This window comes from Lissotriton helveticus, chromosome 10 (assembly GCF_964261635.1).
Source record: "Lissotriton helveticus chromosome 10, aLisHel1.1, whole genome shotgun sequence".
NCBI classification, from domain to species: Eukaryota; Metazoa; Chordata; class Amphibia; order Caudata; family Salamandridae; genus Lissotriton; species Lissotriton helveticus.
In genome coordinates this window covers 1,072,647,329-1,072,674,753 of record NC_136071.1, presented here as the reverse complement: position 1 = coordinate 1,072,674,753, position 27,425 = coordinate 1,072,647,329, and the positions used below count along the sequence as shown (strand labels likewise).

Sequence of the window (27,425 nt, the reverse complement as noted above, 5' to 3'; positions counted from 1 at the left end):
GAACATGGAGTTGAAGATTTCTGTAAGTTGGGGGGCCACAATGTCAGCTGCTGAAAAAAGTATTGCTGGAGGACAGGGATCGTAGGCTGAGCCTGATTTAATGGTGGTCATGACCTTAGTAACTTCGGAGATATTGGTCGCTTGAAACTGCCTGAAAGTGGGCTGGGTGGACTGGGGTAGAGTGGTTTGAGGGGACTGGGAATGATCTTTGTTCCTGTGGGAGAAATTGGTGTATATATTGTTAACTTTGTCAAAGAACATGCTGGCAAGGTTATTACAAAACAGTTGTGAGGGGATAGGCATTGATTGAGGGTGTAGCTTAGAGAGTTTGGATACAACCTGATCGAGTTGTTTATTGGAGTGTTTAGCTTGCTCGATCTGAGTAGAGTAGTAGAGGCTTTTTTCTTGAAGAATCATTTTTTTATATATTTCAAGTTCGTTTTTATAGAGAAGTTTATCTTCGGTAGTATAGGCCTTTATCCAGTGTCGTTCTCGGTTTCTACATATCTGTTTTTGCTGTCTGAGAGCGTTGGTAAACCAGGGGGCTGAGGGAGAGTTGCGATTTTTAGAGATAGATTTTATGGGTACTAATTTATTCATGACTGTGGTGAGCCAATGGGTATATTCTTTAGCGGCTGTGTTAGGATCTTTGGAGGTGTCTGGCTGCGTAAGCAACAAGGTTTCGATAAGTGATTGATTATCAAGATCTCTCCAAGATTTAAATGTGCCGCTTACATTCACTCCCACTCTTCACTCTCTCAACATATAATTTCTCACTCACGTACATTCACTCATTCATTCTAATTTTTTTTCACTTTTACTCTCACACCCATTTTCACTCAGTCTCACTTATTCTCACTCACTCTGACTCACTCATTGTCACTCGGTCGTTCATGCTCACTCAAATTTGTATTCTTACTCATACATTCTCACTCTTGTACTCTTACACTCATTCTCTGCTCACTCCTATTGACTCATTCATTCTTAATCACATTTACATTCACATACTCACAATCTCTCACACTTGTTTTACTTATTTAGTCTCACCCAGTCACTCTCCCTTGCAGTCTCATTTTCACTCACTCACTTACTCTGACGTTGTCATACTCCCACTCCGTTTGCACTGGATCTCACGTTTGCGAGAGTTTAAACTGTTGGCATTATAAATGACAATGCCTTTAATTTTTCCTGTTTTAAAAAGAACACTTACAAGGCACTGTCATTTACGGGGCCAATAGCTCATACTCTTGTAAATGCGAGACCTATTGCATTGCAAATGCTTGTTGTACTGCAGTTTGCAGTACTGATTTGATAGAGTCCATTCCATTACAATACATAAATCAGTAGTAGAGCCTAAATCTAAAGTATTTATGGGCCAAATGTGTCAAAGGGTTTTACCCATTCTGTGTCTATGGGAAAATGTTTTCATACATAAGGCCCTATGTCACAGCGGTCAAATGATACAGTATGGTGTTGAGCTGAATTGTTTATTTCCCTATTCTCTTTAGGTACAATTCGGTGACCTTGTTTTTTGTATTCATAGACACATTTCCTTTCTTTTCTAGCGTCAGCCATGGGGAAGTCTTTATCGCACCTTTCTCCACGCCTGGCCAAGGAAGACCCGTGCGATGGCTATACTCCGAATGGCACCTGTGACCGCAATGGACTGGTTACGTCGGACTCCCACGAGGACGGAAGGCACGGAGATGTGTCTCAGTTTCCCTATGTGGAGTTTACCGGTAGAGACAGCGTCACCTGCCCCACGTGCCAAGGAACAGGGCGAATTCCACGAGGTAGGATGAGGAGAATTAAGATGCATTTCTTGCATATTTTTAATTATGCTTAATTGAGCAGTGTGCCCCACCCCGTGTCTAGATTTGCACTTCAAAGGACAATACAGAATCACTAGGCAACATATAGGTCGGAAAACAATTGTAACAGACCTCAATGCGAGCACTGATGCAAAATCAACTCAATGTACCAAACAATTCTAAAAATATATCGTTTTATTTTTATTACAAAATACTTAGAGGTGGCTAAAGCTTCATCTAACAATGACTAAAACATATATGACAGACCAATATGTCAATTGCTAATCCTAGAGATTAGATGCATATTACTAATGTTCCAACTCTCAATGATGTTTTATTAGTCTTGTCAATACACATTGTACATGAAAATGTTAATTTCATTGCGATAAACAACCCAAAGTATTTAAGCAGTACATACAGTCATACAGATACAGACGCCACACTAATACAGAAAAAAGAACAAACATGCAATAGAATACATTAATGTGGCACTCGTTCTTCAAAGTATCACATACTTTGTGATGTTTATTGCATTGAAAAGAACATTTTCATATACATTCTGTATTGACAAGACTTAAAATATTATTTAGAGCTGCAACATTAGTAATATGCATCTAATCTCTGTGATTAGCAATTGACATATTGGTCTGTCATATATGTTTTAGTCATTGTTTGATGAAGCTTTAGCCACCTATTTATGGCTTACATCTTTTTATTGTATTTTCAAACAAAATCACCACCTACAACCTACAAGCCAGTTGGAAAAACACCATAGAAAGGATAAGAAGAAGCATAGAAACTAGAAAGGCAGAGGGAGAAGGAAAGTAGAGGGGGGTGAAGAAACCAGCAGTAGCTATTCTCGTACATGTCTAGTGGGAAACTTCTTCTGTCGTGTGTTCCTGCTGCGGGGGTATCTTCGGGTCCTGGGAGGGATCTCTAGTAAGTCCAAGCACACATAATGATAAGGGGCATGTAAGTTTGTTAAATTCAGTGGATAAAAATTCCAATGTGAATTTCCAGGTTTTATCAAAACGGGGGAGTCTGTGTGATATGCTGGCTGTTATCTTCTCCATTCCTACCACCTCACATAACGTATGTAGCCAATCCAACCTGGTTGGGATGCTCTCCCTACCACACCTGGTCAATATCACCTGTTTAACTGCCTCCAAGGCTAGCGTAATGGCTCTTCCCCTGCATGATTGCAGGTGGTATGTTGATGCGTTCGGAAGGCCTAATAATATGTGACTTGGAAATCGTGGCAAGTCGGTGCTGTAAGTGGTGTTTATGTCAGGCAATATGGAGTCCCAAAAGGGCTGTATCTTCGGGTATTTCCTCAGCAAATGGGTCAAGGTGCCTATATGGCCATAGTAGCGCCAGCAGTGGGCGTCTGCCCCCTCTTTCCAGCGCGCCACCCTGTCTGGGGTGTAGTACCAGTAATGCGCTATTTTGAGGAACATCTCCTTGCCTGCTACAGGAGGAAGCTCTAGGTCTGTGTACGAAGTCCTGCCACTCCTTTGGGGAAAATTCCCACGCACATTTCGTCTCCCATCTGCGCTGCACAGGCGTCATACTTTTCTGTGTGGGTGTAATTAAAAATGCATATATGTCTGACAATAAACGTTTGTCCAAGGTCCTGCTTATGAAACATTTCTCAAATTTCGTTAAAGGGCGCCCTGCATGTATGCTAACTTTCGTTTGTGTCACCCAGTGTCTCAGGGCAAAGTACTGCCAGTATGTAGATTTAGGGAGACTGTATCCTGCTGATAGCTGGGGAAACCCATTATCCCATTCTCATCAGAGATCACCCACCTTCTTGCAGTTAGTTTCTTTGCATGTGCGGTAGCTTTTTCCAGGGTGGCCTCTGAAATGGTCAATGGGGAAGTGGGAGTTGATAGGCCTTGTGCCACTTGAACCCTGTCCCATGCAGTCATCGTGGCTCTCAACACCGGGGAGATGTATATCCCCACTGGGCAGTAGCATCTGGGTAGCCATGGGACCATCCACATATGTATGCCCTCTATTGCCCGATCAATGAAGCACCAATGCTTTTGGGACAATAGCCTATACCATTCGACCATATATCGTAATTGGGAAAGTTGATAATAATGCACCAAGTATGGAAATTCCAGGTACTACATCCATCAAGAGGTGCTGTAGTACCGGGGGGGGGGGGGGGAGTGGGGGAGGCGGGTTGTGGGTGCAGCGGGAGAGTTTTCATTACGTGCAGTATACGGGGCAATATAGTCATCTTGACCGCGGACAGTCAGCCCAGCCAGGACAGTGTGATTTGTCACAATCGATGGTGTGCAGTCCGGGTGTTGTTCAGTAGGGTACCATAGTTCTTGTGTACCGTACGATCAGTGTAGAGAATATTTGGAGGCCCAGATAGGGGACACCTGAGTCAGCCCATCCAAAGGGGAAATCCGCTTTTAATCGCCCTAGATCAGCACTAGGGATGGTGAGCCTAAGAGCTTATTAATTTTAAAGCCTGAGACCCGACCAAAGACCGCAAATTCCTGCGTGAGTGGAAGTATGGAGGTGTCTGGTTGAGTGAGAAAGAGCACCACATCATCAGCGTAAAGGGAAATCTTGTGTTCCCTATCTCCTATATAAATCCCAGTGATTGCGACGTGTTGGCAAATACGCTCCATATACAGAACAAATAGGAGGGGTGAAAAGGGACACCCCTGTCGGGTGCCTCTCCCAAATTTAAAGGGTTGAGACCTAACCCCATTCACATTAATTCTTGCCTCAGGAGCCTTATATGTGCTGTTGACCCACTGCAGGAACCGCAGTCCCAGGCCACATCTTGCCAAGACCAGGCGCAGACAGGGCCATTAGACCCAGTCAAATGCCTTCTCGGCATCTACCTACAAGAGCAAGGTCGGCTTCTGAGAACGTTGGGTCTTAGCGATAAGGTGGCATAGTATTCTGAAGCCGTTGCTACAACCTCTTTCGGGTATGAATCCCGACTGGTCGGGGTCCACCAGCCCCTGCATGTGTAGTGTTAAGTGAGCTGCCAGTATGCTGGTGAAGATTTTGAGATCTAAATTCAGCAGCTAAAAGGGACTGTATGATGTGCACTTCTTCTGGTCTTTTCCTGGCTTTGGCAAGGCCACCACCGTGGCCATACGCATGGAGGTGAGGATTGTTCCCTCCGTACTGAAGGATTTTAAGAGTCATGTGCGTATCGGGATTAAGCTTGGGCTAGGATCTTATAAAAGTCAAAGGAAAATCCATCTTTGACCTTGGCCGACGCCAGTCCCTGGATCGTCCTCAGTACCTCGTCTGGTTTGATGTCCGCATCTAATTTGTCTGCCTCCGTGGCCAGGAGAGAGGCGACCTGTGCCTGAGTAACATATGCCGCTGCTTCATTGGAGGGGTCTGCCATATAAAGCGCTGTGTAGAATTTTTCAAATTCAAGGGCTATTAGGTCATCCTCCTTGTACTGTGTTGCAGTGTGCGGTTTCGATCTCTACTATAAGGCATTGTATTATTCGTGAACGTATCTGGCATGCCAACAGCTACTCTGCCTTATCCCCCCCCCCTCATAAAAGCGCTGCTTGGTGCGGAGAAGGGAGTATTCAGCCCAATCGAGATCCAGTGCTTTCAATTGCTTGTGAGCATTGATAAGCCAGCAGCGTGCCCGAACCGCCCCAGTACCATGATGCACCATTTCTAGCTCCCTTTTTAGGTCTCGGACTGTAGGCTGCGCTTGCGCAGTCTCGCGCCGAGATTTAATGTTTTGTAGAGTAGGGCTTGAACCCGCCCCTCTTCTCCATTGGCTGGCTTCCTAAACGGAGGCCAGCCATTGGAGGAGAGGGGCGTCACTCGGATCAAGCCCCGTCTTTTTTCAGATTCGGGGCTGTGTTTTTTAGGTTCTTTCTTTCTGTGTCGTCTTCAGTCACTCAAACCTAAAAACACGCCCCGAATCCCAAAATGACCGTGTGTTTCTCCGAGGCATTTCTGCCTCGCCTTGGAAAAACGTGGTCTTGTTCATGGCGTGGTCGTGTTAACTGTGATATAAAAGTCTTATCGGATGGATTTTGGGGTTTGTTTCTGCTCTCCCATGGGCTGTTGTCTGAGGTCTCCAGCAAAAGGTGCTCCGGTGTAGGCTCCGCTATGAGGCGGTTAGTCTCTTAGCAGCTGACATCACTAGCGGGTGATCTCCGCTCCTTCGTAGGTGGTGGCCGCCATTTTGAGGGCTCCGCAGCCGCGAGGGTGTACCTCAATCCGACCCTGCTTGGTGAGTCGCGTCGCTCTGTAGGGGTGAGGCGGTGACCGGAGAATGCCCTGATGTCCTCCTCTGGGATTGCCGCAGGCCGTATATCTTCTGGGGCTGCTCTATCATTCCCCCGTCATGGTCGCCATGTTGGGGGGCTTCGACCCTCCGCTCCCGATTTCTAACTCCGCTTTTCCAAGCGACGGGGTCATGCCCTATCATCTCTGCTGGTTTGCCGCTGTGTCCCCCGACTGCTGAGGGTCGCATCAGGCCGGTTGGAGCGGAATTGATGGCGCTGCTAACTCCGGGATTTTGCCGCGGACTGGGAGCGGAGGTAAGACACATCTACCTGGCCAGCTTGGCCGGCCATGCCCCGGCCTTTATTTTTCTAAAGGGGAGGGGGGCATCCCCAAAACAAAAGCGTCCCTTAGAGCCCCTTTAACTAGTTTCCGGGTGCCCAACCGTGGCACCCCTCGTTGGTTGTGCTTGCTCTTCTGCCCCCTCGCTGTGCTTGCTCTCCTGCCCCCTCGCTGTGCTTGCTCTCCTGCCCCCTCTCTGTGCTTGCTCTCCTGCCCCCTCGCTGTGCTTGCTCTCCTACCCACTCGCTGTGCTTGCTCTCCTGCCCCCTTGCTGTGCTTGCTCTCCTGCCCCCTCGCTGTGATTGCTCTCCTGCCTCTCCTGCCCCTCGCTGTGCTTGCTCCCCTGCCCCCTCGCTGTGCTTGCTCTCCTGCCCCCTCGCTGTGCTTGCTCCCCTGCCCCCTCGCTGTGCTTGCTCCCCTGCCCCCTCGCTGTGCTTGCTCCCCTGCCCCCTCGCTGTGCTTGCTCCCCTGCCCCCTCGCTGTGCTTGCTCCCCTGCCCCCTCGCTGTGCTTGCTCCCCTTCCCCCTCGCTGTGCTTGCTCCCCTGCCCCCTCGCTGTGCTTGCTCCCCTGCCCCCTCGCTGTGCTTGCTCCCCTGCCCCCTCGCTGTGCTTGCTCCCCTGCCCCCTCGCTGTGCTTGCTTTCCTGCCCCCAAGCTGTGCTTGCTTTCCTGCCCCCTCGCTGTGCTTGCTCCCCTGCCTCCCTCGCTGTGCTTGCTCCCCTGCCCCCTCGCTGTGCTTGCTTCCCTGCCCCCTCGCTGTGCTTGCTCCCGTGCCCCCTCGCTGTGGGGCTCTGTGTGTGTGTGTGTGGGGCTCTGTGTGTGTGGGGCTCTGTGTGTGTGGGGCTCTGTGTGTGTGGGGCTCTGTGTGTGTGGGGCTCTGTGTGTGTGTGTGTGGCTCTGTGTGTGTGTGTGTGGCTCTGTGTGTGTGGGGGGCTCTGTGTGTGTGTGTGGGGCTCTGTGTGTGTGTGTGGGGCTCTGTGTGTGTGTGTGGGGCTCTGTGTGTGTGTGTGTGGGGCTCTGTGTGTGTGTGTGTGGGGCTCTGTGTGTGTCTGGGGGGCTCTGTGTGTGTGTGTCTGGGGCTCTGTGTGTGTGTGTCTGGGGCTCTGTGTGTGTGTGTCTGGGGCTCTGTGTGTGTGTGTCTGGGGCTCTGTGTGTGTCTGTGGGGCTGTGTGTGTGTGTGTGTGGGGGGGCTCTGTGTGTGTCTGGGAGGGGCTCTGTGTGTGTGTCTGGGACTCTGTGTGTGTGTGTGGCTCTGTGTGTGTGTGGGGCTTTGTGTGTGTGTGGGGGGGCTCTGTGTGTGTGTGTCTCTGGGGGGGCTCTGTGTGTGTGTGGGGGCTCTGTGTGTGTTTGTGGGGGGCTCTGTGTGTGTGTTGGGCTCTGTCTGTCTGTGTTGGGGTCGGTCTGTCTGTGTTGGGCTCTGTCTGTCTGTGTTGGGCTCTGTCTGTCTGTGTTGGGCTCTGTCTGTCTGTGTTGGGCTCTGTCTGTCTGTGTTGGGCTCTGTCTGTCTGTCTGTGTTGGGCTCTGTCTGTCTGTCTGTGTTGGGCTCTGTCTGTCTGTCTGTGTTGGGCTCTGTCTGTCTGTCTGTGTTGGGCTCTGTCTGTCTGTCTGTGTTGGGCTCTGTCTGTCTGTCTGTGTTGGGCTCTGTCTGTCTGTCTGTGTTGGGCTCTGTCTGTCTGTCTGTGTTGGGCTCTGTCTGTCTGTGTATGGCTCTGTGTGTGCGTGTGTGGCTGTGTGTGTGCGTGTGTGGCTCTGTGTGTGTGTCTCTGTCTGTGTGTGTGTGTGTCTCTGTCTGTGTGTGTGTGTGGGTGGCTCTGTGTGTGTGGGTGGCTCTGTGTGTGTGGGTGGCTCTGTGTAGGTGGCTCTGTATGTGTGTGCGGGTGGCTTTGGGTGGCTCTGTGTGGGTGCAAATGCAATAGGTCTCACATTTGCGAGCGATTAAGCTATTGGCATTGTAAATGACAATGCCATTTATTTATGTTTAAAAACAAAAACATAAATAAAAATAATGTAATGAGCAATGCCAATAGCTCTAACTTTAACAATGCCGAGACCATTGCATTGTAAATGCTTGTTCTTTCCTGTCCCTGTTTAATCTGGGCGCTACTGTGAGAAACTGTCCCCGGATGACTGCCTTTAGTGTATGTGCCTGTGACCACCATCATCTTTATTGTCCATAAAGGTTTGTATGGCCTCCTGGACCTCTTTGATATTTTACATCATATGTAAGCAGTTTATGGTTCAGTCTCCATATACTATATCTCTGATAGTTCCCCTCTAGGCACCAGGAAAGGCTAATGGGTGCATGATCTGAGAGCGATGCAGTGCCTATGGATGTGTCCAATATCCCTAGGGTAATTCGTGGTGTGGTTAAGAAGTCCAGCCGGGCGTAAGACTGATGTGCTGCCGAGAAGAAGATGTAGTCACAAGCCATAGAGTTATGTTGCGAACAGGCATCTGTGAGTCTCACCCCCGCCAACCACTGCTGCATGGATGTAGATAACGCTCCCAAATGGCCCGTCCGGTGTGCGGTTCTGTACAAAGCAGGGTCTTTTACTATGTTATAGTCTCCCCTATTATAAGGTTTTCGCCCGAGGTCTCCAGAAGCTAGCCTATTGCGCCCCTAAGAAACATCTCTTGTCCCCTATTGGGCCCATATAGTGAAGTCTGAGTGTAGTGGTGACATCCCATAACCACCCGAAGTGCCAGTAACCTTCCCGGTATTTCTATCTGCACCCCTAGTATCCTCCCGGGGAAGTGTGTTGCAAAGAGCACTGCTACTCCAGCCTTTTTTCCTTGCATGGATGAAAAAATGTGATGGTCAAACCAGGAAGACTGAAGGCGAGTCCAGTCTATGTGTTTCATATGGCATTCCCGCAGAAGGCAGACATCGCACTTAATTTCTTTGAGGTAGGACAGGAGTGCCCTTAATTTTGCCAGAGAGTTAAGGCCCGCACATTGAGGCTCACTATTAAAGTGTTAAGGGGTGCTATTAAGGCGTTGTGGATGTATGTGCATCAGGCTAGGATTCCCCTCTCTCTCAACCTTCTGTGGTCCCTTACACTTGCCGTCTGCTTGGTGGTGTGTGTAACCCGGGTCTTCCCAGTCGGAGAGTTCACAGCTGTATGCCAAGGAGTTGCTTGTCCCTCCCCTCGCGATGCATGGGGAATGATAGGCTCGAATCCCAGGTTGTGTTAGACCAGCCTTGGCAGAGTCACCCTCCTTCACCTTTCCCCACCTGAACTTATACCATGTAGAATTTATAGGTAAGCCCAGTATGTTATGTAGTGTGAAATCCCCACTCAACGTCTGATTCACTCCCCCCCTGAGCCCTCAGAGCATTCATCTCTATGAAGCCCCGTTCGTTCTCGGTTCCTGGCTGGGGGGGGTTGCGCCAAAGAGTTGTGAAAGGAAAAAGAAGAGTAAGAAATGCCTATGAGAGAAGAACGTATAATGTGACATCAACAAAAGGACTGCCCATCCTTGAGCACCAATGGCACCCTGGTACGTGGGTCCATCTGGCCGGTGGAGGTGCCGCACCATCTGGTCTTATATAATGGGTGGAAAGTGGGCTCCGCTCGTGATGGCCGTCGTCATTTCTCCTCCCAGTTCCGCCTACAACCGACCTGCTTCTGTAATGTGGTAGCCATTCCCAGGGCCTCCTCATACTGTTGCTTGATCTCCTCCTCCGTCTCTGGCTTGCAGCTGCTCAATAAGTGCCTCTCGCTCCTTCTGGCTTTCTTTTTCTGAGGGTCGTGTGCGTGAGTCCTTCCCGTTACGGCGTCCTCTTCTCCTTTTTGCTGCCTGCTCAGCTTCTTCCTCGCCCGGGTGCAGGTCCTCCAAGTCACCTGCCACGAAGTCCACTCCCAGGGCTTTCTGCACTTCTTGAAGGGACCTCACTGTGTGCGTTTCTTCATCCCACACAAAGAGTAGCTTGAAGAGATGTCCCCACCTGTAGCGTATCTCATGTTCCCGCAGTAAGGAAGTGACAGGGTGCAGGGACCTGCCGCACTGGAGCGATAACTGGGAGAGGTCTTGATAAATAGCCACCGGCAGCCTATAGAATTGGATTGTTGCCTTGTCCCGAGTGGCCTCCGTAATAACTTCCTTCTGTTGATTGGAGTGCAGGCATGTGAGGATATCTTGGGGTTGGCCTGGGTTCTTTGCCAGGTGACCTGCCCTGTGCGTGCGCTCCAAAACAATCTCCTGATCTGCTAACGCCAGGGCAACATGTCGAAAAAGTCGGATCACAAAGTCCTCCAGCTTCCCTGGGCGTAGAGGGATTCCTTTGATACGTAGATTCGAGCGCCGAGACCTATTTTCCAAATCTTCGAGGTGCAAGTATAGCTCTTCATTGCAGTCTCGCAGGTCTATCAGCTTTCGTGCATGCAAGAGGAGTTCTTCTTCCCTACCATCGCCTGCCTTTTTCAGGGTGTCCATGCGGCCTCCTGGCTCGTCCATGTCCATTCTGATCAGCTTCAAATCCGCGGAGACCTTCTGACGCAACGCCGCAAAGTCATCCCGCTGCGAGGTAGCCAGTTGTTCCATGAAGCGCCTCGTGATCGGTCCTTCTGTTCCCTGTTCAGCGTGGCCTAGGTCCCCTTCCTAGGTCTGAGGTGGTGGCAACTCTGTGGTTTGTCCATCCGACCGCCTGCCGCCTGATTTCTGCAGGAGGTCTTTCATAATGGTCTCTTTTTTGGTGCAGCTGGACGTCATTCTAGTAGCTTTGTCTGGTGTGTGCTGAGTGACACCTAGGCCATTCCCAATTTCCTAGAGTATGTTTGCCCTCAGGTGCACTTGACTGTACGGCCCCCAGGTAGTCTTGTTACGTGTGTTCCCACCACTGGTCTGTCTCTGCCGACCCGGCTTCTATCGCGTTCTCTTTGAGCGCAGAAGAAGGTCTATTGTAGGTACTGGTTGTGTGAGGCCTTCTGTGACTTCTAGGCCTAACTGGTCTCAGCTGCGTCCCGCTGCCAATACAGCTTTAGTTTTCACTGGGCTCCCAGCTTCTCTGACCCCCACCCCTCGCCCCCACTCTCGCCTCCAGTTGTGTTCTGGTGGGGCGTTTGCCTCTCACTCGCACTGAATGGGTGCGTTCGCCACCTCACCTCTTCACTTAAGGGGATCTAAAACAGGGGCTCGGTCCGGATCAGCAGCATCCTGTCCCGCGCTGTCCATCCAGCCATCTGCACCCCCAATGGCTGTGGCTCAGATAGCCTTCCCCTCTGTTCCCAGCCAGTTGACACTGAATTAGGCGCACTCCAGCATGGAGGGAACTCCGCAAACCGCCCCACTCATTGCAAAGACAGTGTGGTGCACAGGTGTCAGCACCTCGGTCCTTAGAGCTCCGTGGGTGTTTTGCAGTTGGGGGTCACCACAAACTACCCCCGCCCGGCCTCCCGTGAGCACCTTCTCAGTGGGGCAAGTCTCAAAAATACTATGTCCAATGCTCCCGCGGCCCGGGCTCCTCTATGCTTTGGGGCCCATAGTTGCGCCTCCACCCACCTCAGACACCTTACTTGGTAGCGCGAGGCCTCCGGGTCGGGCCCACCGCTCTCTGCTCCGTTATCTGGCTCTGCCTGTCTGGGTGTGTATGCCTCACCAGCTCGATCCTTCACTTCCTCTATGCAGTCCACTTTTGCCGCACTGTTCCTCCGTAGCTGAGAGTTCACCGCCGCCATCTTGGCCACGCCCCCTAGCCACCTTTTAAAGTATTTTTTAATAAAAATAAAATTATATATTTTTATAATTGTTTGGTACATTGAGTTGATTTTGCATCACTGCTCAAATTGAGGTCTGTTGTAATTGTTTTCTGACCTATATTTTGCTTAGTTATGTTATGTTACAAACTTTTGTACTGCGCACAGCTGCCCCAGCTAAGGGGCGTCCTGGCGCATGGCAAGTAATAAGCAACACCTACAGGGAACATAACAGAGAAAGACAGAGGCAATTTAATCAAACAAAAAAGTTTTTAGAGCTTTGCGAAAAGCTAAAAGATCAGAAAGCAGTCGCATCTCAACAGGGAGAGAGTTCCAGAGCTCAGCCGCTCTGACCCGGAAAGAGCGGCCACCTACCCGGCACAACCTGTGTCGGGGGATCACTGTGAGCGCTTGACCCAAAGATCTTAAAGACCGGGCAGGCACATACCAGGACAGAAGGTTCGAAAGAATTTGAGGGCTCCCACCCCTCAAAATCTTGAACGCCAGACACAGCACTTTAAACTGGATTCTTGACCTGATAGGCAGCCAATGCAGTGATCTCAAGGTGCCGGAAACGGAACATGTTCGGGGTAGGCCAACAATGGCTCTCGCCGCGGCATTCTGGACGCGTTGGAGGCGGGTAATCTCCGCCACATTAGCCCCTACCAGAAGCGAGCTGGCATAGTCCAGGCGAGATAACACTGTGGACTGGACTATCAGCTGCCTGGTGCGATAGTGATTCTGTATTGCCATTTACATTTTCCCTGTCCTAGGAATGATTATTAGTCACAGGTGGTCCTTATTTTCGCAATATAGATTTGCACTGCATGTATGCTTTTTGGAAGTTGTTTGCAAATTAAAGTTTTTTAAGTGCCATTGCTTTAAAGGGATATATTCTGGTAATATGGTCTTTTGCTAAACCTAGCAAAACATTCTACGCGCTTTTAGATATTGAAAGATTTGCTGATAGGGAAAAGGAGGAAAACACTGATGCCTTATGGACATTATATAAACTGAGCAGGTCTTCTGGCTGTATTGAATAAATCTTTTAGTGAATGTTGCATTTGCTCAAGATGGATCCCATAATCCATAGTGTCCGTGGAAGGACAGAGATCCACAGCAGCACCACTTCTGTTTCGCTTGAGCACATTTCTATTCTTCTCGATAATTGCAATGACTCCTGACTGACTTCCTTAATGGATGGAAAGGTATCAAAAAGTAGGTAATAAGGATGAAGTATCTTAAATATATAATGTGTAAGTGATTTAAGTTAAAATTCCTCCAAGTCACTTTCTTTAACAGAATTAGAGGAGCGCTTGATAGCAATGAAATTGATAGTTGCCGTCTGTGCACTCTGATGAATGTGGACCTGTTTAGACCCCATCCGGAGCCAATGGGACCCTTGAATGCATACTTCTGGCTATAGTCCCTTATTCCCATTTTTCAAAAAGTGAACAGCGTGGATCCTGCTTAGCATTGCCTAATATCCCTGAGCAATGTAACATTCAACATGTTAGAAATTGTTTACTTCTGGAAGTAGAAGTGTTTTGAGCCAAACATTGCTTTGGCCAACATGCCATGGGGATTCCAACATGGACTTGCAAACTGTGAGTACTCTCTGGCGCGATCACTTCCATCGCGGATTTAACTTCAAGATTAGATGTGTGATGTATCTCTAAGGATAAGATTTCTAATAGCATAGCTAATGTACAGTCAATAAAAAGACAACACTGGCTCAAAAAGGGATTTTGGGATCAGTAATTTGTAAGAATCTATGAAGGTTTATCATATTAATAATACAAAAGACAAAAATATAGATCAGTTCAATAGCGCTCACATAATAGAGAAATTCAGTTGTCACAAAGGCTCTCACTCATTGAAATAAATGCAATAATGAGTAAAAATCAGAAAAATAGCATTAGTCCCAAATGTGCAGCAAAATGACTGAGATTCTGAAGGCATCCTTATTGGAGACTGAAAAGATCTCGCTCACCCACAAATTCAGGGGCCTTTTATAATGAATTTCACTATGGAAATCAATGAAAATTTGTATATTCAGCATTCCAAGCCACATGTATTTATCCTTTAACAAATCACAGTACATTATTATAAAATGCCCTATAAACCCACAATAGGTACGTAAAAGTCTTCCTCTGAAATACTTATGACGGTCGAACTGTGACTTCTCTGATCTCATGGCAAAAAAAAACATACCTCCTCAACTGCAATAAGTCATTGCTGTTGACCTGTGATTTCATAATGCCTGCTGCCAGCAGCCGGATTAAAATGCAGGCCACACAGCATTTTTAGTGCTGCGATTTAAATAAAGGAGAACAGGTATCACGTGACTTTAATAACATAGTCTGTCATTATCAGGTGCAGTCGTAGGTACCATTGTAAACGTGTCTGTGGGGGTGTAGTGGGAAGGGGTAGTTGGAAAGTTGAGGATTACTTTCTAATCATTGCTGCAGATGTTTGCCATGCTAGGAAAAGTGGGTGAACCACCCTGTTTTGAAGACAAATTTAAAGGATTGACTTTCAGTAGCTCACTCCATCAATGCATATTTTTTTTTTTCTGGCGTCTCCTTGGATCACGCATTTTGTTTTCACGTCTTGGCCTGCATCACATGGTTAGTCAACACTGTTTTTTTTTCCTTGCTGTAATTTCAGTTGAGCAATGCGTGCGTCTAAAAATAGGAACTTGCTCCAGCAGCTGTTGACATTTATTGAATTAATGAAGTTGCTTCCTCGATTTAATGAAAATAATAGTACATCACATTCTTTACATGTGCGTGTTTTTCTCACTTGTTTGTCACAGGAGCGTATGTAATTTCCTGAATGTTATCATTTATTAATATTGACACTGAATGTGTGGATCAAAACACATCCTTTTTTGTCCTGGCCAAAGACCCGTTTTGTATGGCTGTGTCCCTGGATATGGGTAGCATGTCACCCAAAATATATTTCTCATCCTTAAATTCCAGTGTAATAATACTTTACTTAACGAGTTTATCGATGCACATTTGTTGGTTCCTCAGACCTGCAACCTTAGTTGCTTAACAGGAAATAAGATGTTGATTGAATTATAGTTTTAAAAGTCTATACGCTTTTAAAACGCCGATTGAGTCCAAAGGCAGTACTGGCGGGTCTCCCGAGTAAAGGAGGGGTTTTATCTGAACCTTTGTACAGTGAGTTTAAAAATTCTGGAAAGTGAGTCACCTAAAACAGAGTTGGATGGATGCACAAAATAACTAAGGGAAGCCATGTAAAATTGTGTGATGAACAGCTTGGTAAGAAATACATATTTATTGAGAAACGCATGTTTCTTTTCCACACTTGTAAAAATATTTCTAGACCGCATTACTCTCCCTACAGTGATGCTCAGCATGTTTTGGCACTGGTCAAACTGATCCTATGCCTTGGATCTGCTGTTGAATGGTTAAAATCTACCGGCTCCATTTCACCAGGACAGGCAGGAAGGTGCAACACCCAAAATCACAAAGCCAAAAAACTGTTTCAGAAAATTTCTGATCGCAGTGATGTTGCTAGAATCTCATAATCCCATGTTCACAGTCTTTTGGAGCAAGAGAGAAACGGCTGGGGAAGTATAGCTTTTTACTGGACACCCTTGGACTTGAAAGTAAATACCGGTCAGAAATTAGGTTATTAATTCGGGAGGGGTTGACCCCTACCGACTTACTAAATACACCTGGTTACGTCAAAATACACTTGCGAGACTATGATAGCTATGACACAAGCAGCAGCCATTCCCCAGAGTAGTGCATGTTAAGTTCAAGCAATACTAGCAATGCATAGTAAATTACCCAACGCAACAAAAAGACACCAAGATTATGAATAAGATAAGGGTAACCAGAAATATGAATTTAAACATTTGTATGGCTATAAAAAAAGACTGTGCAAAATGCATTGTTTGCCATAACAAGGCTACCTGATATACATCTTTTAGTTATAAAACATTGTCTATGTACAAACCGTCTAGGTAAAATCAATCTGATTCACAAACTTCATGAATTGCACTATAACTAAAACCTGTAGCAAGATAGAGCTATACAATTAAGTGAAAGTGGTTGCAATCTACTCTTCCAGTAAGTGTAGCGAGCAGTTTAACATACATGCTAAATGGCTACTGGGGCAGCTCGCAAATGCCTGGATCGTCAGTAGTTTTGTCAAAGTATGATGTGCCTGAGTACATATATATCATCCTTAAAGTTTGGATAACATACCATAATCCTCATAATGTGGTTGCAGGAGCAATCATAGATGGAAGTATACAAGGAATATAGTCAGTCTCACCAAAAGATACCCTTCTTGTTAATCCCCAGTATCATTTGCCTATGTGGTGTAATCAATATGTATTTTATCTTGAATCTATACATCAACTGATAGTACTGAATAGTATGACTGTCCCTGCCCGTTCTCCAATTGGTCCACTCACTAAGTTAACATACTAGCAAAATGTCATGAGCAGAGTTCGGTTGTATTTAGCCCATGTGAGCAATATGATAAGGACAGTGGCAATACAAGTACGGCTAGTATAGGACCAAAATCATGTCCCACACAAAATGCCCTTAACCCCTTCACTGCGGCGGCTATTCTGCCGCAGTGCTAAGGGGGCGGGGCGGCCGCATGCTGGTGACCGAACCGCTCCGTCACCAGCCGCGGTTGAGCTGTGCTCATGACGGAGCGGCTCCGTCACAGCCCCGCCCGCTCAATGGAAAGCTCAGCGCAGGCGCGGAATCCGTGCCGCGCAGGCGCGCCGAGCGGGCCGTGACGGAACCGCTCCGTCATCAGCACAGCGCGACCGCAGCTGATGACGGAGTGGTTCCGTCACCGGCAGGGGAGGGGTTAATGACGATTAGAATTACTAAAACTCCAATGTTAATAACACCATCGTCATCCATCTATGCGAGCATTAAAAACCATTTATCACCAGTCATTAGTATTCATTTACATCATAAATATCTACAAATTTTTTTTTTTGTATATCCGGAATTAGGCCCTAGTGCCCCATCCCCTACCCAACTGTTGTACTAGCACACTGTCCAAAATTCTGATCATGTTTTGCAAGGGTCGCCAATGTCTAATCTGCCCTTAAGTTGGTCACAAATATGTGATAGAAAATATATACAAAATGGTAAAAAAAAAAAGGGAGTGAAGTGCAAGTGGGTCACAAGGACCAACCATCGTGTAAAAAGTGTCTGATACAAAAATACCTAAGATTTGCACATCCCAATGGGGAAAAAATATATTTTTTATATGGAAACATTATGTTCCCAGTATGGTTTTAAGTATTTACACTAATGCTTTTAACATGCGAAATTTTGCACAAATCGAAATGTTTACAATTGCGGTATTTTGCACATTAATATTAACTTACAATATGCATTTTTTCATCAGTACTGTATAAAGTATGTTTGGTATTTTTCATATGCATTTATGCAGGGACTCGCTTTTGTTTATGAAGTTATTCAGTTTAAGAATTGTTTGTTATGTTATTTTATTTTATTTTCACGTTTACTGTTCATTTGGCAACAGTATACCCCTTGTGATAGAGCAAGAAAAAGAGATCAAACATTTCTTCATGGACTTTGGCTCACCTTATAGTATGTTGTTTATGTTTATATGTCACATGGTATGCACAACAGCAGATAAAAACAAGGCATTTCGAATTGCATTTTACTGTGATCAAGGGCATCCGCCCGAAACGCGTCAGTCCGCTGCGCTGTTGAACTTGGTGCACTAAAACTCCTTTGCCTTATCTTTGGGATTCGTTTGGTCTCTGTTCGCCGAAGTTGGAGGTTCGGGACTATCTGTTTGAATATATATATATATATATATACACACACAAACATGGTTAGTAATTGTAACCCCCTCTTTTAAAAAAATAGTTATTCCCCCTTTTGTAGTCGAGCCTGGGCAGTGCACGCGCTGCTCTGGGAGTCATGTTGTAATCTAGGCTGTGGCTTGAAGCTCCTCCCATCTTTTCCATTTGTTCCTGTCCCTGTCCTTCATAAATGCCTCCTTTTTGTTTTTTCTTCAGCACGCTTAATTTGTCCTGCTTTTTGGTGTTTCGAGTCCTCCCTGCAGACTGCCTCTGCTACATGTGATTGTATACTTTTTTTTAACATGCATTTTTTCGTGCACCATTTTATTTTTTTGGGGTCTGACTCAGCTTTGTGTATCCGCACAGCACCTGCTCCAGGTACGCCGCACTTACGTTTTTTAAGGAGTACATTTTATTAGAATCAGTGCGACTGCCGCTGTACTTTATCGCATTGGTAGCCATGTGACAGGGGCTGGGTGGCTCCCAGAGTCTGAGTGGGCCATCCCAGGGCTGAATAGCTCCATCTGCATCTAGAGTGGTGGGAGGAAGTCGCACCTGGGCCTGAATAGGGCTGTGCCTGCCTTCCACAATGCTGGCTCCACCTCCTGCTGGGCGGCTGACGACCCTGCCCCTCTCTCTGAAAGGAAAGGAAAGGAAAGGAAAGGAGAGGCGAGGAAAACAAAGTGCTCAAGGAACACCCAGACCTGGTTCCGACCGGGCTCAGAGCCCTCCTGCACAAAGGGATCAAAGTCTTTGATACCGTCTGCCACCGCACCCTAATAACCCGCCTCCACGACACTGGGATCCAAGAAAAAGCCCTGGACTGGATCACCTCGTTCCTCTCCAGCAGAACCCAGAGAGTCCGCCTCCCTCCCTTCTGCTCCGCGGCCACCGAGATCATCTGCGGCGTACCCCAAGGCTCCTCGCTCAGCCCAACCCTCTTCAATATCTACATGAGCCCCCTCGCCGCCATCGCACGCAAACACAACCTCAACATCATCTCCTACGCCGACGACACCCAGCTGATACTCTCCCACACCAAGGACCCAGCCACCTCCAAAACCACCCTCCAGGAAGGAATGAAAGATGTTGCGGAATGGATGAAGCTCAGCCGTCTGAAACTGAACTCAGACAAGACGGAGGTCCTCATCCTCGGACAATCCCCTTCCGCCTGGGACGACGCCTGGTGGCCCACAGCGCTCTGCACCGCACCAACACCCTCGGACCATGCACGCAACCTGGGATTCATCTTGGACTCCTCACACTCGATGACTAAACAAGTCAACGCCATCGCATCCTCATGCTTCAACACCCTGCGCATGCTCCGGAAGATCTTCCGGTGGATCCCCACCGAAACCAGAAAGACGGACACCCAGGCCCTCGTCACTAGCCGACTGGACTACGGGAACGCCCTATACGCAGGAACCACAGCCAAACTTCAGAAACGACTTCAGCGCATACAGAACGCCTCCGCAAGATTCATCCTCGACGTCCCTCGCCACAGCCACATATCTGCCCACCTAAGAAGCCTGCACTGACTCCCCGTCAGCAAAAGGATCACGTTCAGGCTCCTCACCAACGCACACAAGGCGCTCCATGACATGGGCCCCGAATACCTCAACAACCGCCTCACCTTCTACACCCTGACCCACCAGCTCCGCTCCACCAGCCTCGCCCTCGCCACCGTCACACGGATTCGCAGAACCACCACCGGAGGAAGATCGTTCTCCTACCTAGCCGCCAAGACATGGAACTCCCTCCCCGCCCACCTACGTCTAACCCAGGACCACCTCACCTTCAGGAAACACCTCAAGACCTGGCTATTCGAGCAGTGACAGGACCCAACCCCTCCCTTCAGCGCCTTGAGACCCTCACGGGTGAGTAGCGTGCTCTATAAATGCATTGATTGATTGATTGATTGACTTTTAGGGTTATAGGTACAGGACCCCTGACTACAGAAAATTAGATCATCCTGGAAACAAGAAGGAACCTTTGCCAAGGAGAAAGCTGGAAGACTGAAGAAGAAGGACTGCCCTGCTGTGTGATGCTGTGCTGGACTGATCTGCAGTTGCTTTGCTGCCTAGGAGAGGGGAAGGACTTTGTTGTTGCTTTGTCCCCTTACTTGAAGGAATCTCCAAGGGCCTGTTGTGAGCTGGCTCCCTGTTTTGAAGTCCCAGGAACAAAAGGACTTCACCCCAGCTTCCCTGAGCTCTGCTGAGAGAGCTCTGTCCTTCCTAGAGTGCTTGGGCCAGTTGTGTTGCCTCTGGAAGTTGTACCTGTGCTGGGAAGCTGGAAACCAAGATTTGAGAGACTTTGCTACAGAAAAGTTATTGCTCGCTTGCGGAGCGCATCCCCGACAGTGCGAGGAAATTCCTGCCGCTACGAAGGCCGAGATCATCGCAGTGCCTGTTGCCGCTGCCAGAGATGTCGCATCCTTCGTTTGCGAGAAGATTACCATCGCTGCGAACATCGTCGCAGAGCCTGTCATCCCTGGGTGAGATCGCCGCTTGCTTGTGGACCACATCACGTCGCTGCGAACCTCGTCGCAGAGCCATCGCATTGAGGAGCTGTGAGAGGAAGATCGCCGCTGGATCACGCATCGTCGCACCGGAGATCGTTGCAGCCCCTGCAGATCATCGCATCGTGCCTTTGCGAGAACAAACTTCCTACGCAACCTACGCACCGGAACCCCTACAAGTCATCGCCTTCCTCCCCATTAAGACCAGATTCATCGCAACACGCCCGCTGCTGCAGCGGGGCTGTTGCCAACGCCTCCCCATGGTCTCCGGAGCAACGCATCGCTTGTTTTCCACCGCACCAGCTTCTACTTTGGAATTGTGTTGCATTCAAAGGTACTGTTGGCTAAATGTGACGCAACTGTAAACTTTTCACGCAACTGTGGATTATTTTTATCGCAACTTTAAGAACTCTTTCGCAACCATATTCTTGAACTGTGTATGTTGGATTTTTGTCGATTTGGTCGTGTGTAGTTTAGATTCAATACCTTTATTTTTCTAAACTGTTGTGGAGTCAGTTTGTGGTGTTTTCACTGTGTTACTGTGAGTGTTGGTACAAATACTTTACACATTGCCTTTTAATAAGCCTGACTGCTTGTGCCAAGCTACCAAGGGGGTGACCAGAGGTTATCTAAAGAGTGTTTCCTCTTTACCCTGACTAGAAGCAAGGGTCCCTATTTAGACAGGGGTACCTACCTCTGCCAACTAGAGACCCCCAGTTGTAACAGTGGTAAAAATAAGAAAGTAATGGCAAGGGTTGTTTAAACTGGGACCCAGTGTTCCGAAATTCATGAGAAAAGATGACCCATGTTGTAGATTTTATAAACTCTTGCATTGCTTTTCGTGTGATTGACAGGAAACCAACCTATGAAAGTGTTGGTCTGGTTTTTACTAACTTCGTACTATATAACAGAGCCCGCACTTGACCTACATGAAGTTGCCAGACCCATAAGGTACTAATGATCTTGACGGTCTGGTGCGCACACATGTTCTTACATAATTATTTTAATCACTGTTAATTTCCTTCTGTCTTTGCAGGGCAGGAAAATCAGTTGGTTGCACTAATTCCATATAGTGATCAGAGGTTGCGGCCAAGGAGAACGTAAGTACTGTCAGAAATGTGATATATGTTTTAAACCTAAACTTGTGGTGGTGATGAGATTGGTGTTGTGTACACCCCAGATTAAATTTGCTCTTGGTGCTTACCGAACACCCTGGCCTAAGTCCTTGTAACTTTGTTGGCCATTGATAAACAAAAGGTAGAAATGGCTGTGATGGGGCTCATATGAGATCCTTACAAGGTACAACAGACAACTGTGGTTGGTCGTAGCTTAATGTTGTCGGTTTTCTAAAGCCGTTTTTTTCAGACAGTTGGCTTCAATTTTCACTACATATCTTAGACTTTGAGTATAATAGAGTCAAGTGCCTAACTTTGACTGTCCATGCAAATATATATTTTTTTCTCTGCTAATTCCTTGAGGCCCTGATGGGTGTATGCCGTTGTTTCTGCCGTGTGTGCTTCATCACAAATAAAGAACTCTCAGTGCTCTACATCACGATTAATGCAGGACTCAAAAAAGCGCTACATTGCTGCAAGAAACACACTTTGAGTAACTTCAAAAAGGTACTTTACTAACCACCTCTGAACCCAACCACTGTAGGATATACAGTGCAAGAGCAACATTTACCCATATTTTGAATAACCGCCTGTCAAGCCATCAATGTCTTAGTGACGTAGGAGCTTTCTGCTGCACGTTGCTGGGTCTTTTGCTCATGGGCGCTAGGTCATGAACATCAGTGCAGAGGCCAGCACTGCAAACTCTTTTCAAGGTTATTCTGATTTACGTTGGTCATGATCACAATCCACAGACTAGAAAGTATGTTTAATAAATGCCATTTTGATATGTGATTAATCTTTCCTCGGGTTCTGTAGACTGCAGACTGTCTCCGCTACTGTTTCCGAAGAGGAGGAGGAGGAGGAGGGGCGAGGAGCGAGGCGAGCAGGCGAGTGAGACGAGCTGCTGCTGCGGCGGCGGAGGCAGTGCTGGCGAATGCGAACGCCGATGGGACGCCAGCGGGATTAACATCAACGTTGGTGCTGACCTCTGACCCACCGCCAGGGCCTGCCACGCCAAGCCTAGTGCCTAGCTCCACGCCTACTACCTAGCTCCGCCATCGCTCCGTGAGCCTACACACCCGCAGGCCTCCGCACACCTGCGAGCATACCTGCGAGCCCGCAGGCAAAATTCTCTGCAAAATCCTCCACCTTCAGATATTGGATCTTACTGCAGCGGCGGCAAAACTCTGAAGGACCCACAGGACTCAAAGGACCCAAAGGACTGGTAAGCCCGCCCCTACTCCACCCCCGGTCGCCCCGATCAGCCGGTCCCGAGTGTACGGTTCTACGGGGGGCCCAAACGGGGGTACAGAGCTACAGATTACGGGACCTACGGGAGCACGGGGCAAAATCTTGTGGTAAGAAACGCGCGTGAGGCGCAACTGTGGGGGCCACCCGGCAGTCAGTCAACCGCACATCCCCAACACAGGCTTGCAACTGCCTCACAATTGCTTTACAAACACTGTAATTCTGCCTTGCACGCCCTAACGACTGGAGCCAGGGTGGATGCGCACAAGCAAGAAGCAAGCAACTACACACGAGCGCAGCTGCCGTTAGAGGCGGCTGCCAAGTAAGAGCCTGGCAGCGCTGACTAGGTTCAACACTGCCTGAGGCCTGCCCCCGTGTGCCCCGCTCGCTATCTACCCTGCCCCTCTCACTTGCTGCTTGCCACCTCGCTATCCGCTGCCTATTAGCAGGTCCCTCACCAAAGGGCCCCCTACAAAAACTTCCCAAAACCCCGCAAAAAGCCTTCTCTGAAGTACCTAAAGCATAAAAAAAAGCCTTTAACCCTTTTAAGCCTCTTCAAGCAGAGAGCATAAGCGCAATAGTTCTCAGAGATTCCCATCAACCCCCGATAACTGCGGGTGATTACTACATTCAATCAACTTTCAACGCTATTTCAACGCTATTACCATCGTTATCATTTCTAAAAAACTTCACAACTTTTCATAACTGCTCCCATAACTTGAGTGCTATCGGCTGCCTAGACACTTCGCCATTTTGCTACTCTATTACAATGCGCACTAGGAGCAGCTCTCAACCTCCAAATACTTACCGCCCTCATAAATCCGCCAAGCGCCAAAAGACGAAACTGCTATACACACAAGAATCTGGCAGGGGCCCTCAAACTCCCCCTTGCAAACTGCACCCGAGGCAAGCAGAAGCGGCGGTCGCTAGCCCTCTAAAGCCCCCGCAGGGGCACTCCAAGGACGTTAACATGGTCATCAATCTCCCACAACCCGCTTGCCCACCACACCCACCAAAAACAAAAAGTAGTAGCACCGCTGACATTAGAGAGCATTTTTTGCGGATCAGTAAATTAAATCAAACTGCCCCACTTCAACACGGCATGCACGGGAAATCTCCTCAACAACCGTTAGCACCATTAACACCACCAGCCCCCCCATCCTGATGTCGCTTTACCCGGAAATTATCATTCAGCGCAAGACCACAGCCCCCTCCTCTGCTCCGCTTGCCCTGCCACCCTCTGAAAGCCAAACCTCTGTTTTCCCACCAGAGAACAAACTTTTAACTCTCGCACTGGATAATAGAGACCGCAAGTATAAGGTTAAAAAAATGGCAGGTAGCAACGATGATTCCATAATCTGGGTCTCGACAACGCATCGACCCAAAGCTCTAAAACACTCGCCAATGAAATCTGACTCAGCGCACGAAAAGGCGACAAACTCATCGCGGGGCTCGCTTCACGATTCCCCCCACAAACGCAGTTTCGATCCCCCGTCACAGACATCCACCCCTTTTTTTAGAGGGGCACCAGACTCTGTTTGCTCCAGAATTAATGGCTCGCCCGAGGAAGGGCTCAAAGTAAGCCCACCAAAAGGGATGTCAGTAATTAGCAGCAGTCACACCAAAGATCTTAGTCTCACTTTAAGCCCAAGCAATCATTTCCCAATAGAACATATCAATACATCGATCAACCTATCCTTGGCTCCTAATTATTCCACTGTAAAAAACTCACTCGCAAAGGATCTCGGGCAAGGAGTCACCCAACCTGACACTGGAATGCTCAAAATTGAAGCTCTCTTGGCCGACACCAACAAAGCCTTGAGCTCTATGACTCGTGCTGCTCACTTGCACGCCGATAAACTTGACACCCAGATAGCCATCCTACAACTGGTGGCTGACTCCATATTGGGAATTGACTCAAAACTTGACCAACTAAATTCGCTAATACGAAGAGTTCAAAATAACGTGGCCCAAAATCTTGCCCCCGACGCGAACCTAAACTTGGAACCAACTGCAAACGCAACTGCACATCTAAATCACGTCCAAAGTGGATGTATTTGCGAGCCTCTACTAAACAAACTTGAAGCACTTCCTGATATAATGTCAACATTAATAGAAGACTTGAGGCTGCAAGCCGAAATCAGAATAAAGAATCATGATACCCCGCCTATCCACCTGCGAACCTCGGAAACCTATAGACCATCAGAACCACGCTCTAACAGCCTACTTTGCCCAAACATGATCCACATCAGTTCAAAATCGGACCACTCTTCGCTCAAACCAATACCCAATATCCCCCCTGTGCAATTTCTGTCCGCCTCTTCGGACCCAGCCAGTAACTCCTTTTCACAAACATCGAGCGCTCCAAAAGCAAGCACGCAATCCAATACCACAGTGTCCCTCCTTACCTCACTAAGTCCCCATAGGCCTGCCACTAAGAACGACAACGATTCAAAAGCAGGCACTCATTTGTCCAGAAAGAACAAGAAGAAGCTGAAGAAATTAAATAAAGCAAATAGAAAGGGGAATGTACTAACACAATGGCTTGGCAAAATTGTAAACAGGACGCCCACCGTTCTGACCAATAAGGTCAAAAAACCAGCACCCTCCAAAGAGGAAAACATTGAATTCCTGGAAACTATGCCGAACTACGTGGAGCCACCAGTGTATCGCAAGCCTTCGGGCAACTGCCCAAAGCAAAATCACGATCTGGCTAACCCTTCTGATAACAGCCCCTTGTTCCCAGCGGTCAAAACACACAAATCGGTCCCCAAGGATCAGAGCCCAAAAGCAAGAACACTGGAGGGAGGCATCCAACTGACACGAACAGAAGAGGAAGGAAAACAGCCCAAAGCAAACACAAACACAGACAGCACTGTCAACATGGCGCCCTTCCATCAAAAACCTCCAACGGGCGGCGACCCCTCAAACACAGTCTGCCCACTAACGATTAAACCAAGCACCCACACCAACTCTGAGTCCCTGGGTAATGACCTTGCCGGACCTAGCACCAACCTGGTTAAATTGGACCATGGCCCTTGCCCTGGACAACAACAGCACAGAAAAATACTGCTCTACCCAGAGTACGAGTCTCAGTGTCAATGGGACATTTTAAACAGAGGTAACATCCTAAGGCTATGTCCGAATCTGAAGGGCTTAGAAAATGTGAACACCACGGACATTGAGACGGTGGCCTTCATAGACCCCGCGCCTGGTCAAAGAAACGAGCCTACACTAGTAACCTTCTCCAATCCGGAACGGGGGGGGAAACGCTGATGAAGAGCAAAAAACAACTGTCCGAATGGGGCATCCAGGCCAAAGCCTACACCCCTACCAATTACCCGATTTTCCTCAAAAACCTCTCTGTCGTGAAAAGGACTCCTACCATCAGACCAGATCAAAAACAGGACAAACATCCAACTGAGCCATCGACAATACTCCGGGGATCCCAACAGGAGCCAAACACAGCTTTATGGATCGAGCACCCCCTGCAAGTATTTGCCTCCACAGCAGGTGGCCCACGTAAATGCATACTAAAACCGCACAAATCGGAAGACTGGTCCTGGCTCTCCCAGGTGTTAGGGTAAAGCGCCGGCTTCCGCGCACAGCCACGAACCAATCCACGAGATAGCCCATCATTTAAACATCTGCTCTTGGAACATTCGGGGCCTAACAAAAGAAAAGGTGGAGCGATTAATCTCAGAAATGCTGAAAACTTACGAAATCTTTGCCCTACAAGAGACCTGGGCCCTGGAAAACACCATCTGGGAAGACTTTACGATAATAGAATCTATCGCTATCCCGTCCAAGGTAGGCGGCCACGCGTCTGGGGGAATGCTGATAGCAGTGAAGAACTCTGTCTACGAAGATAGAAACCCTGTACAGGGGCAGTGGCGATCACGTCTTAATTAGCATTGAGATTAAGAGCCAAGCAAAGGGGAAACCAAAACAAAAAATGATACTTGGATGTGTTTATTTACACCCAACAAAAGCAAGGCGAGAGCTCACCCTGAGTACTATACCCCCAATAATGTACAATCTCGAAACTTTGTACCCCACCGACCTGTGGCTGATAATGGGCGACTTTAATGTAAACCTATTGGAAACCGACCAAGGCCGATCCTTTCAAATAACATCTCTCAACGCAATGTGGGCAATCCCGGAGACAAAATTCCAGTACCACCGAAAGGATGCGAAAGGAATACAATTGGCAACAAAACTGAACCATCTTGGTCTGCGCACTCTCACCGGCAGGATCGCCACTGATCGACCGGCGGCATACTCACATTCATCCTTCTTCCGAATGGCCACCCTAGACTATGTATGGATATCATTAACGGCCTTCCACCTGGTACGCCAATTCCTGGTAACGCCCTCTCCAGATAGCGATCACGCCATTCTAACATGCAGTATTGCCTTGGGCCCCCCTCAACGTCCAACCATAAACCCGATAGGGGCGGCTTCTAAGCTACAGAGTGTGAAGAAACTCCGATGGTCAGAAAGCAACCAGGACGCAATCGAAGCGGAAGTGGGCAAGCTTATGACTAGTGGGCTCCTGGCTGACATTAGCCATGTAACGGCCCCTACTTGGGAATCTATACTGACCAACTTA

At 48.1% G+C, this 27,425-nt stretch overlaps 1 protein-coding gene across 2 annotated transcripts in view; it reads left to right on the top strand.

Moving 5' to 3' along the window:
- Positions 1 to 27,425, top strand: part of TMEM106B (transmembrane protein 106B) — a 104,491-nt gene that overhangs the window by 16,949 nt on the left and 60,117 nt on the right. For both annotated transcript variants that reach the window (XM_078663782.1, XM_078663783.1), the window contains exons 2-3: positions 1,566 to 1,793; positions 21,487 to 21,550. In XM_078663782.1, coding sequence (XP_078519908.1) covers positions 1,574 to 1,793; positions 21,487 to 21,550 — 284 coding nt within the window. In that variant the 5' untranslated portion in view covers positions 1,566 to 1,573. The remainder of the gene's footprint in view (positions 1 to 1,565; positions 1,794 to 21,486; positions 21,551 to 27,425) is intronic.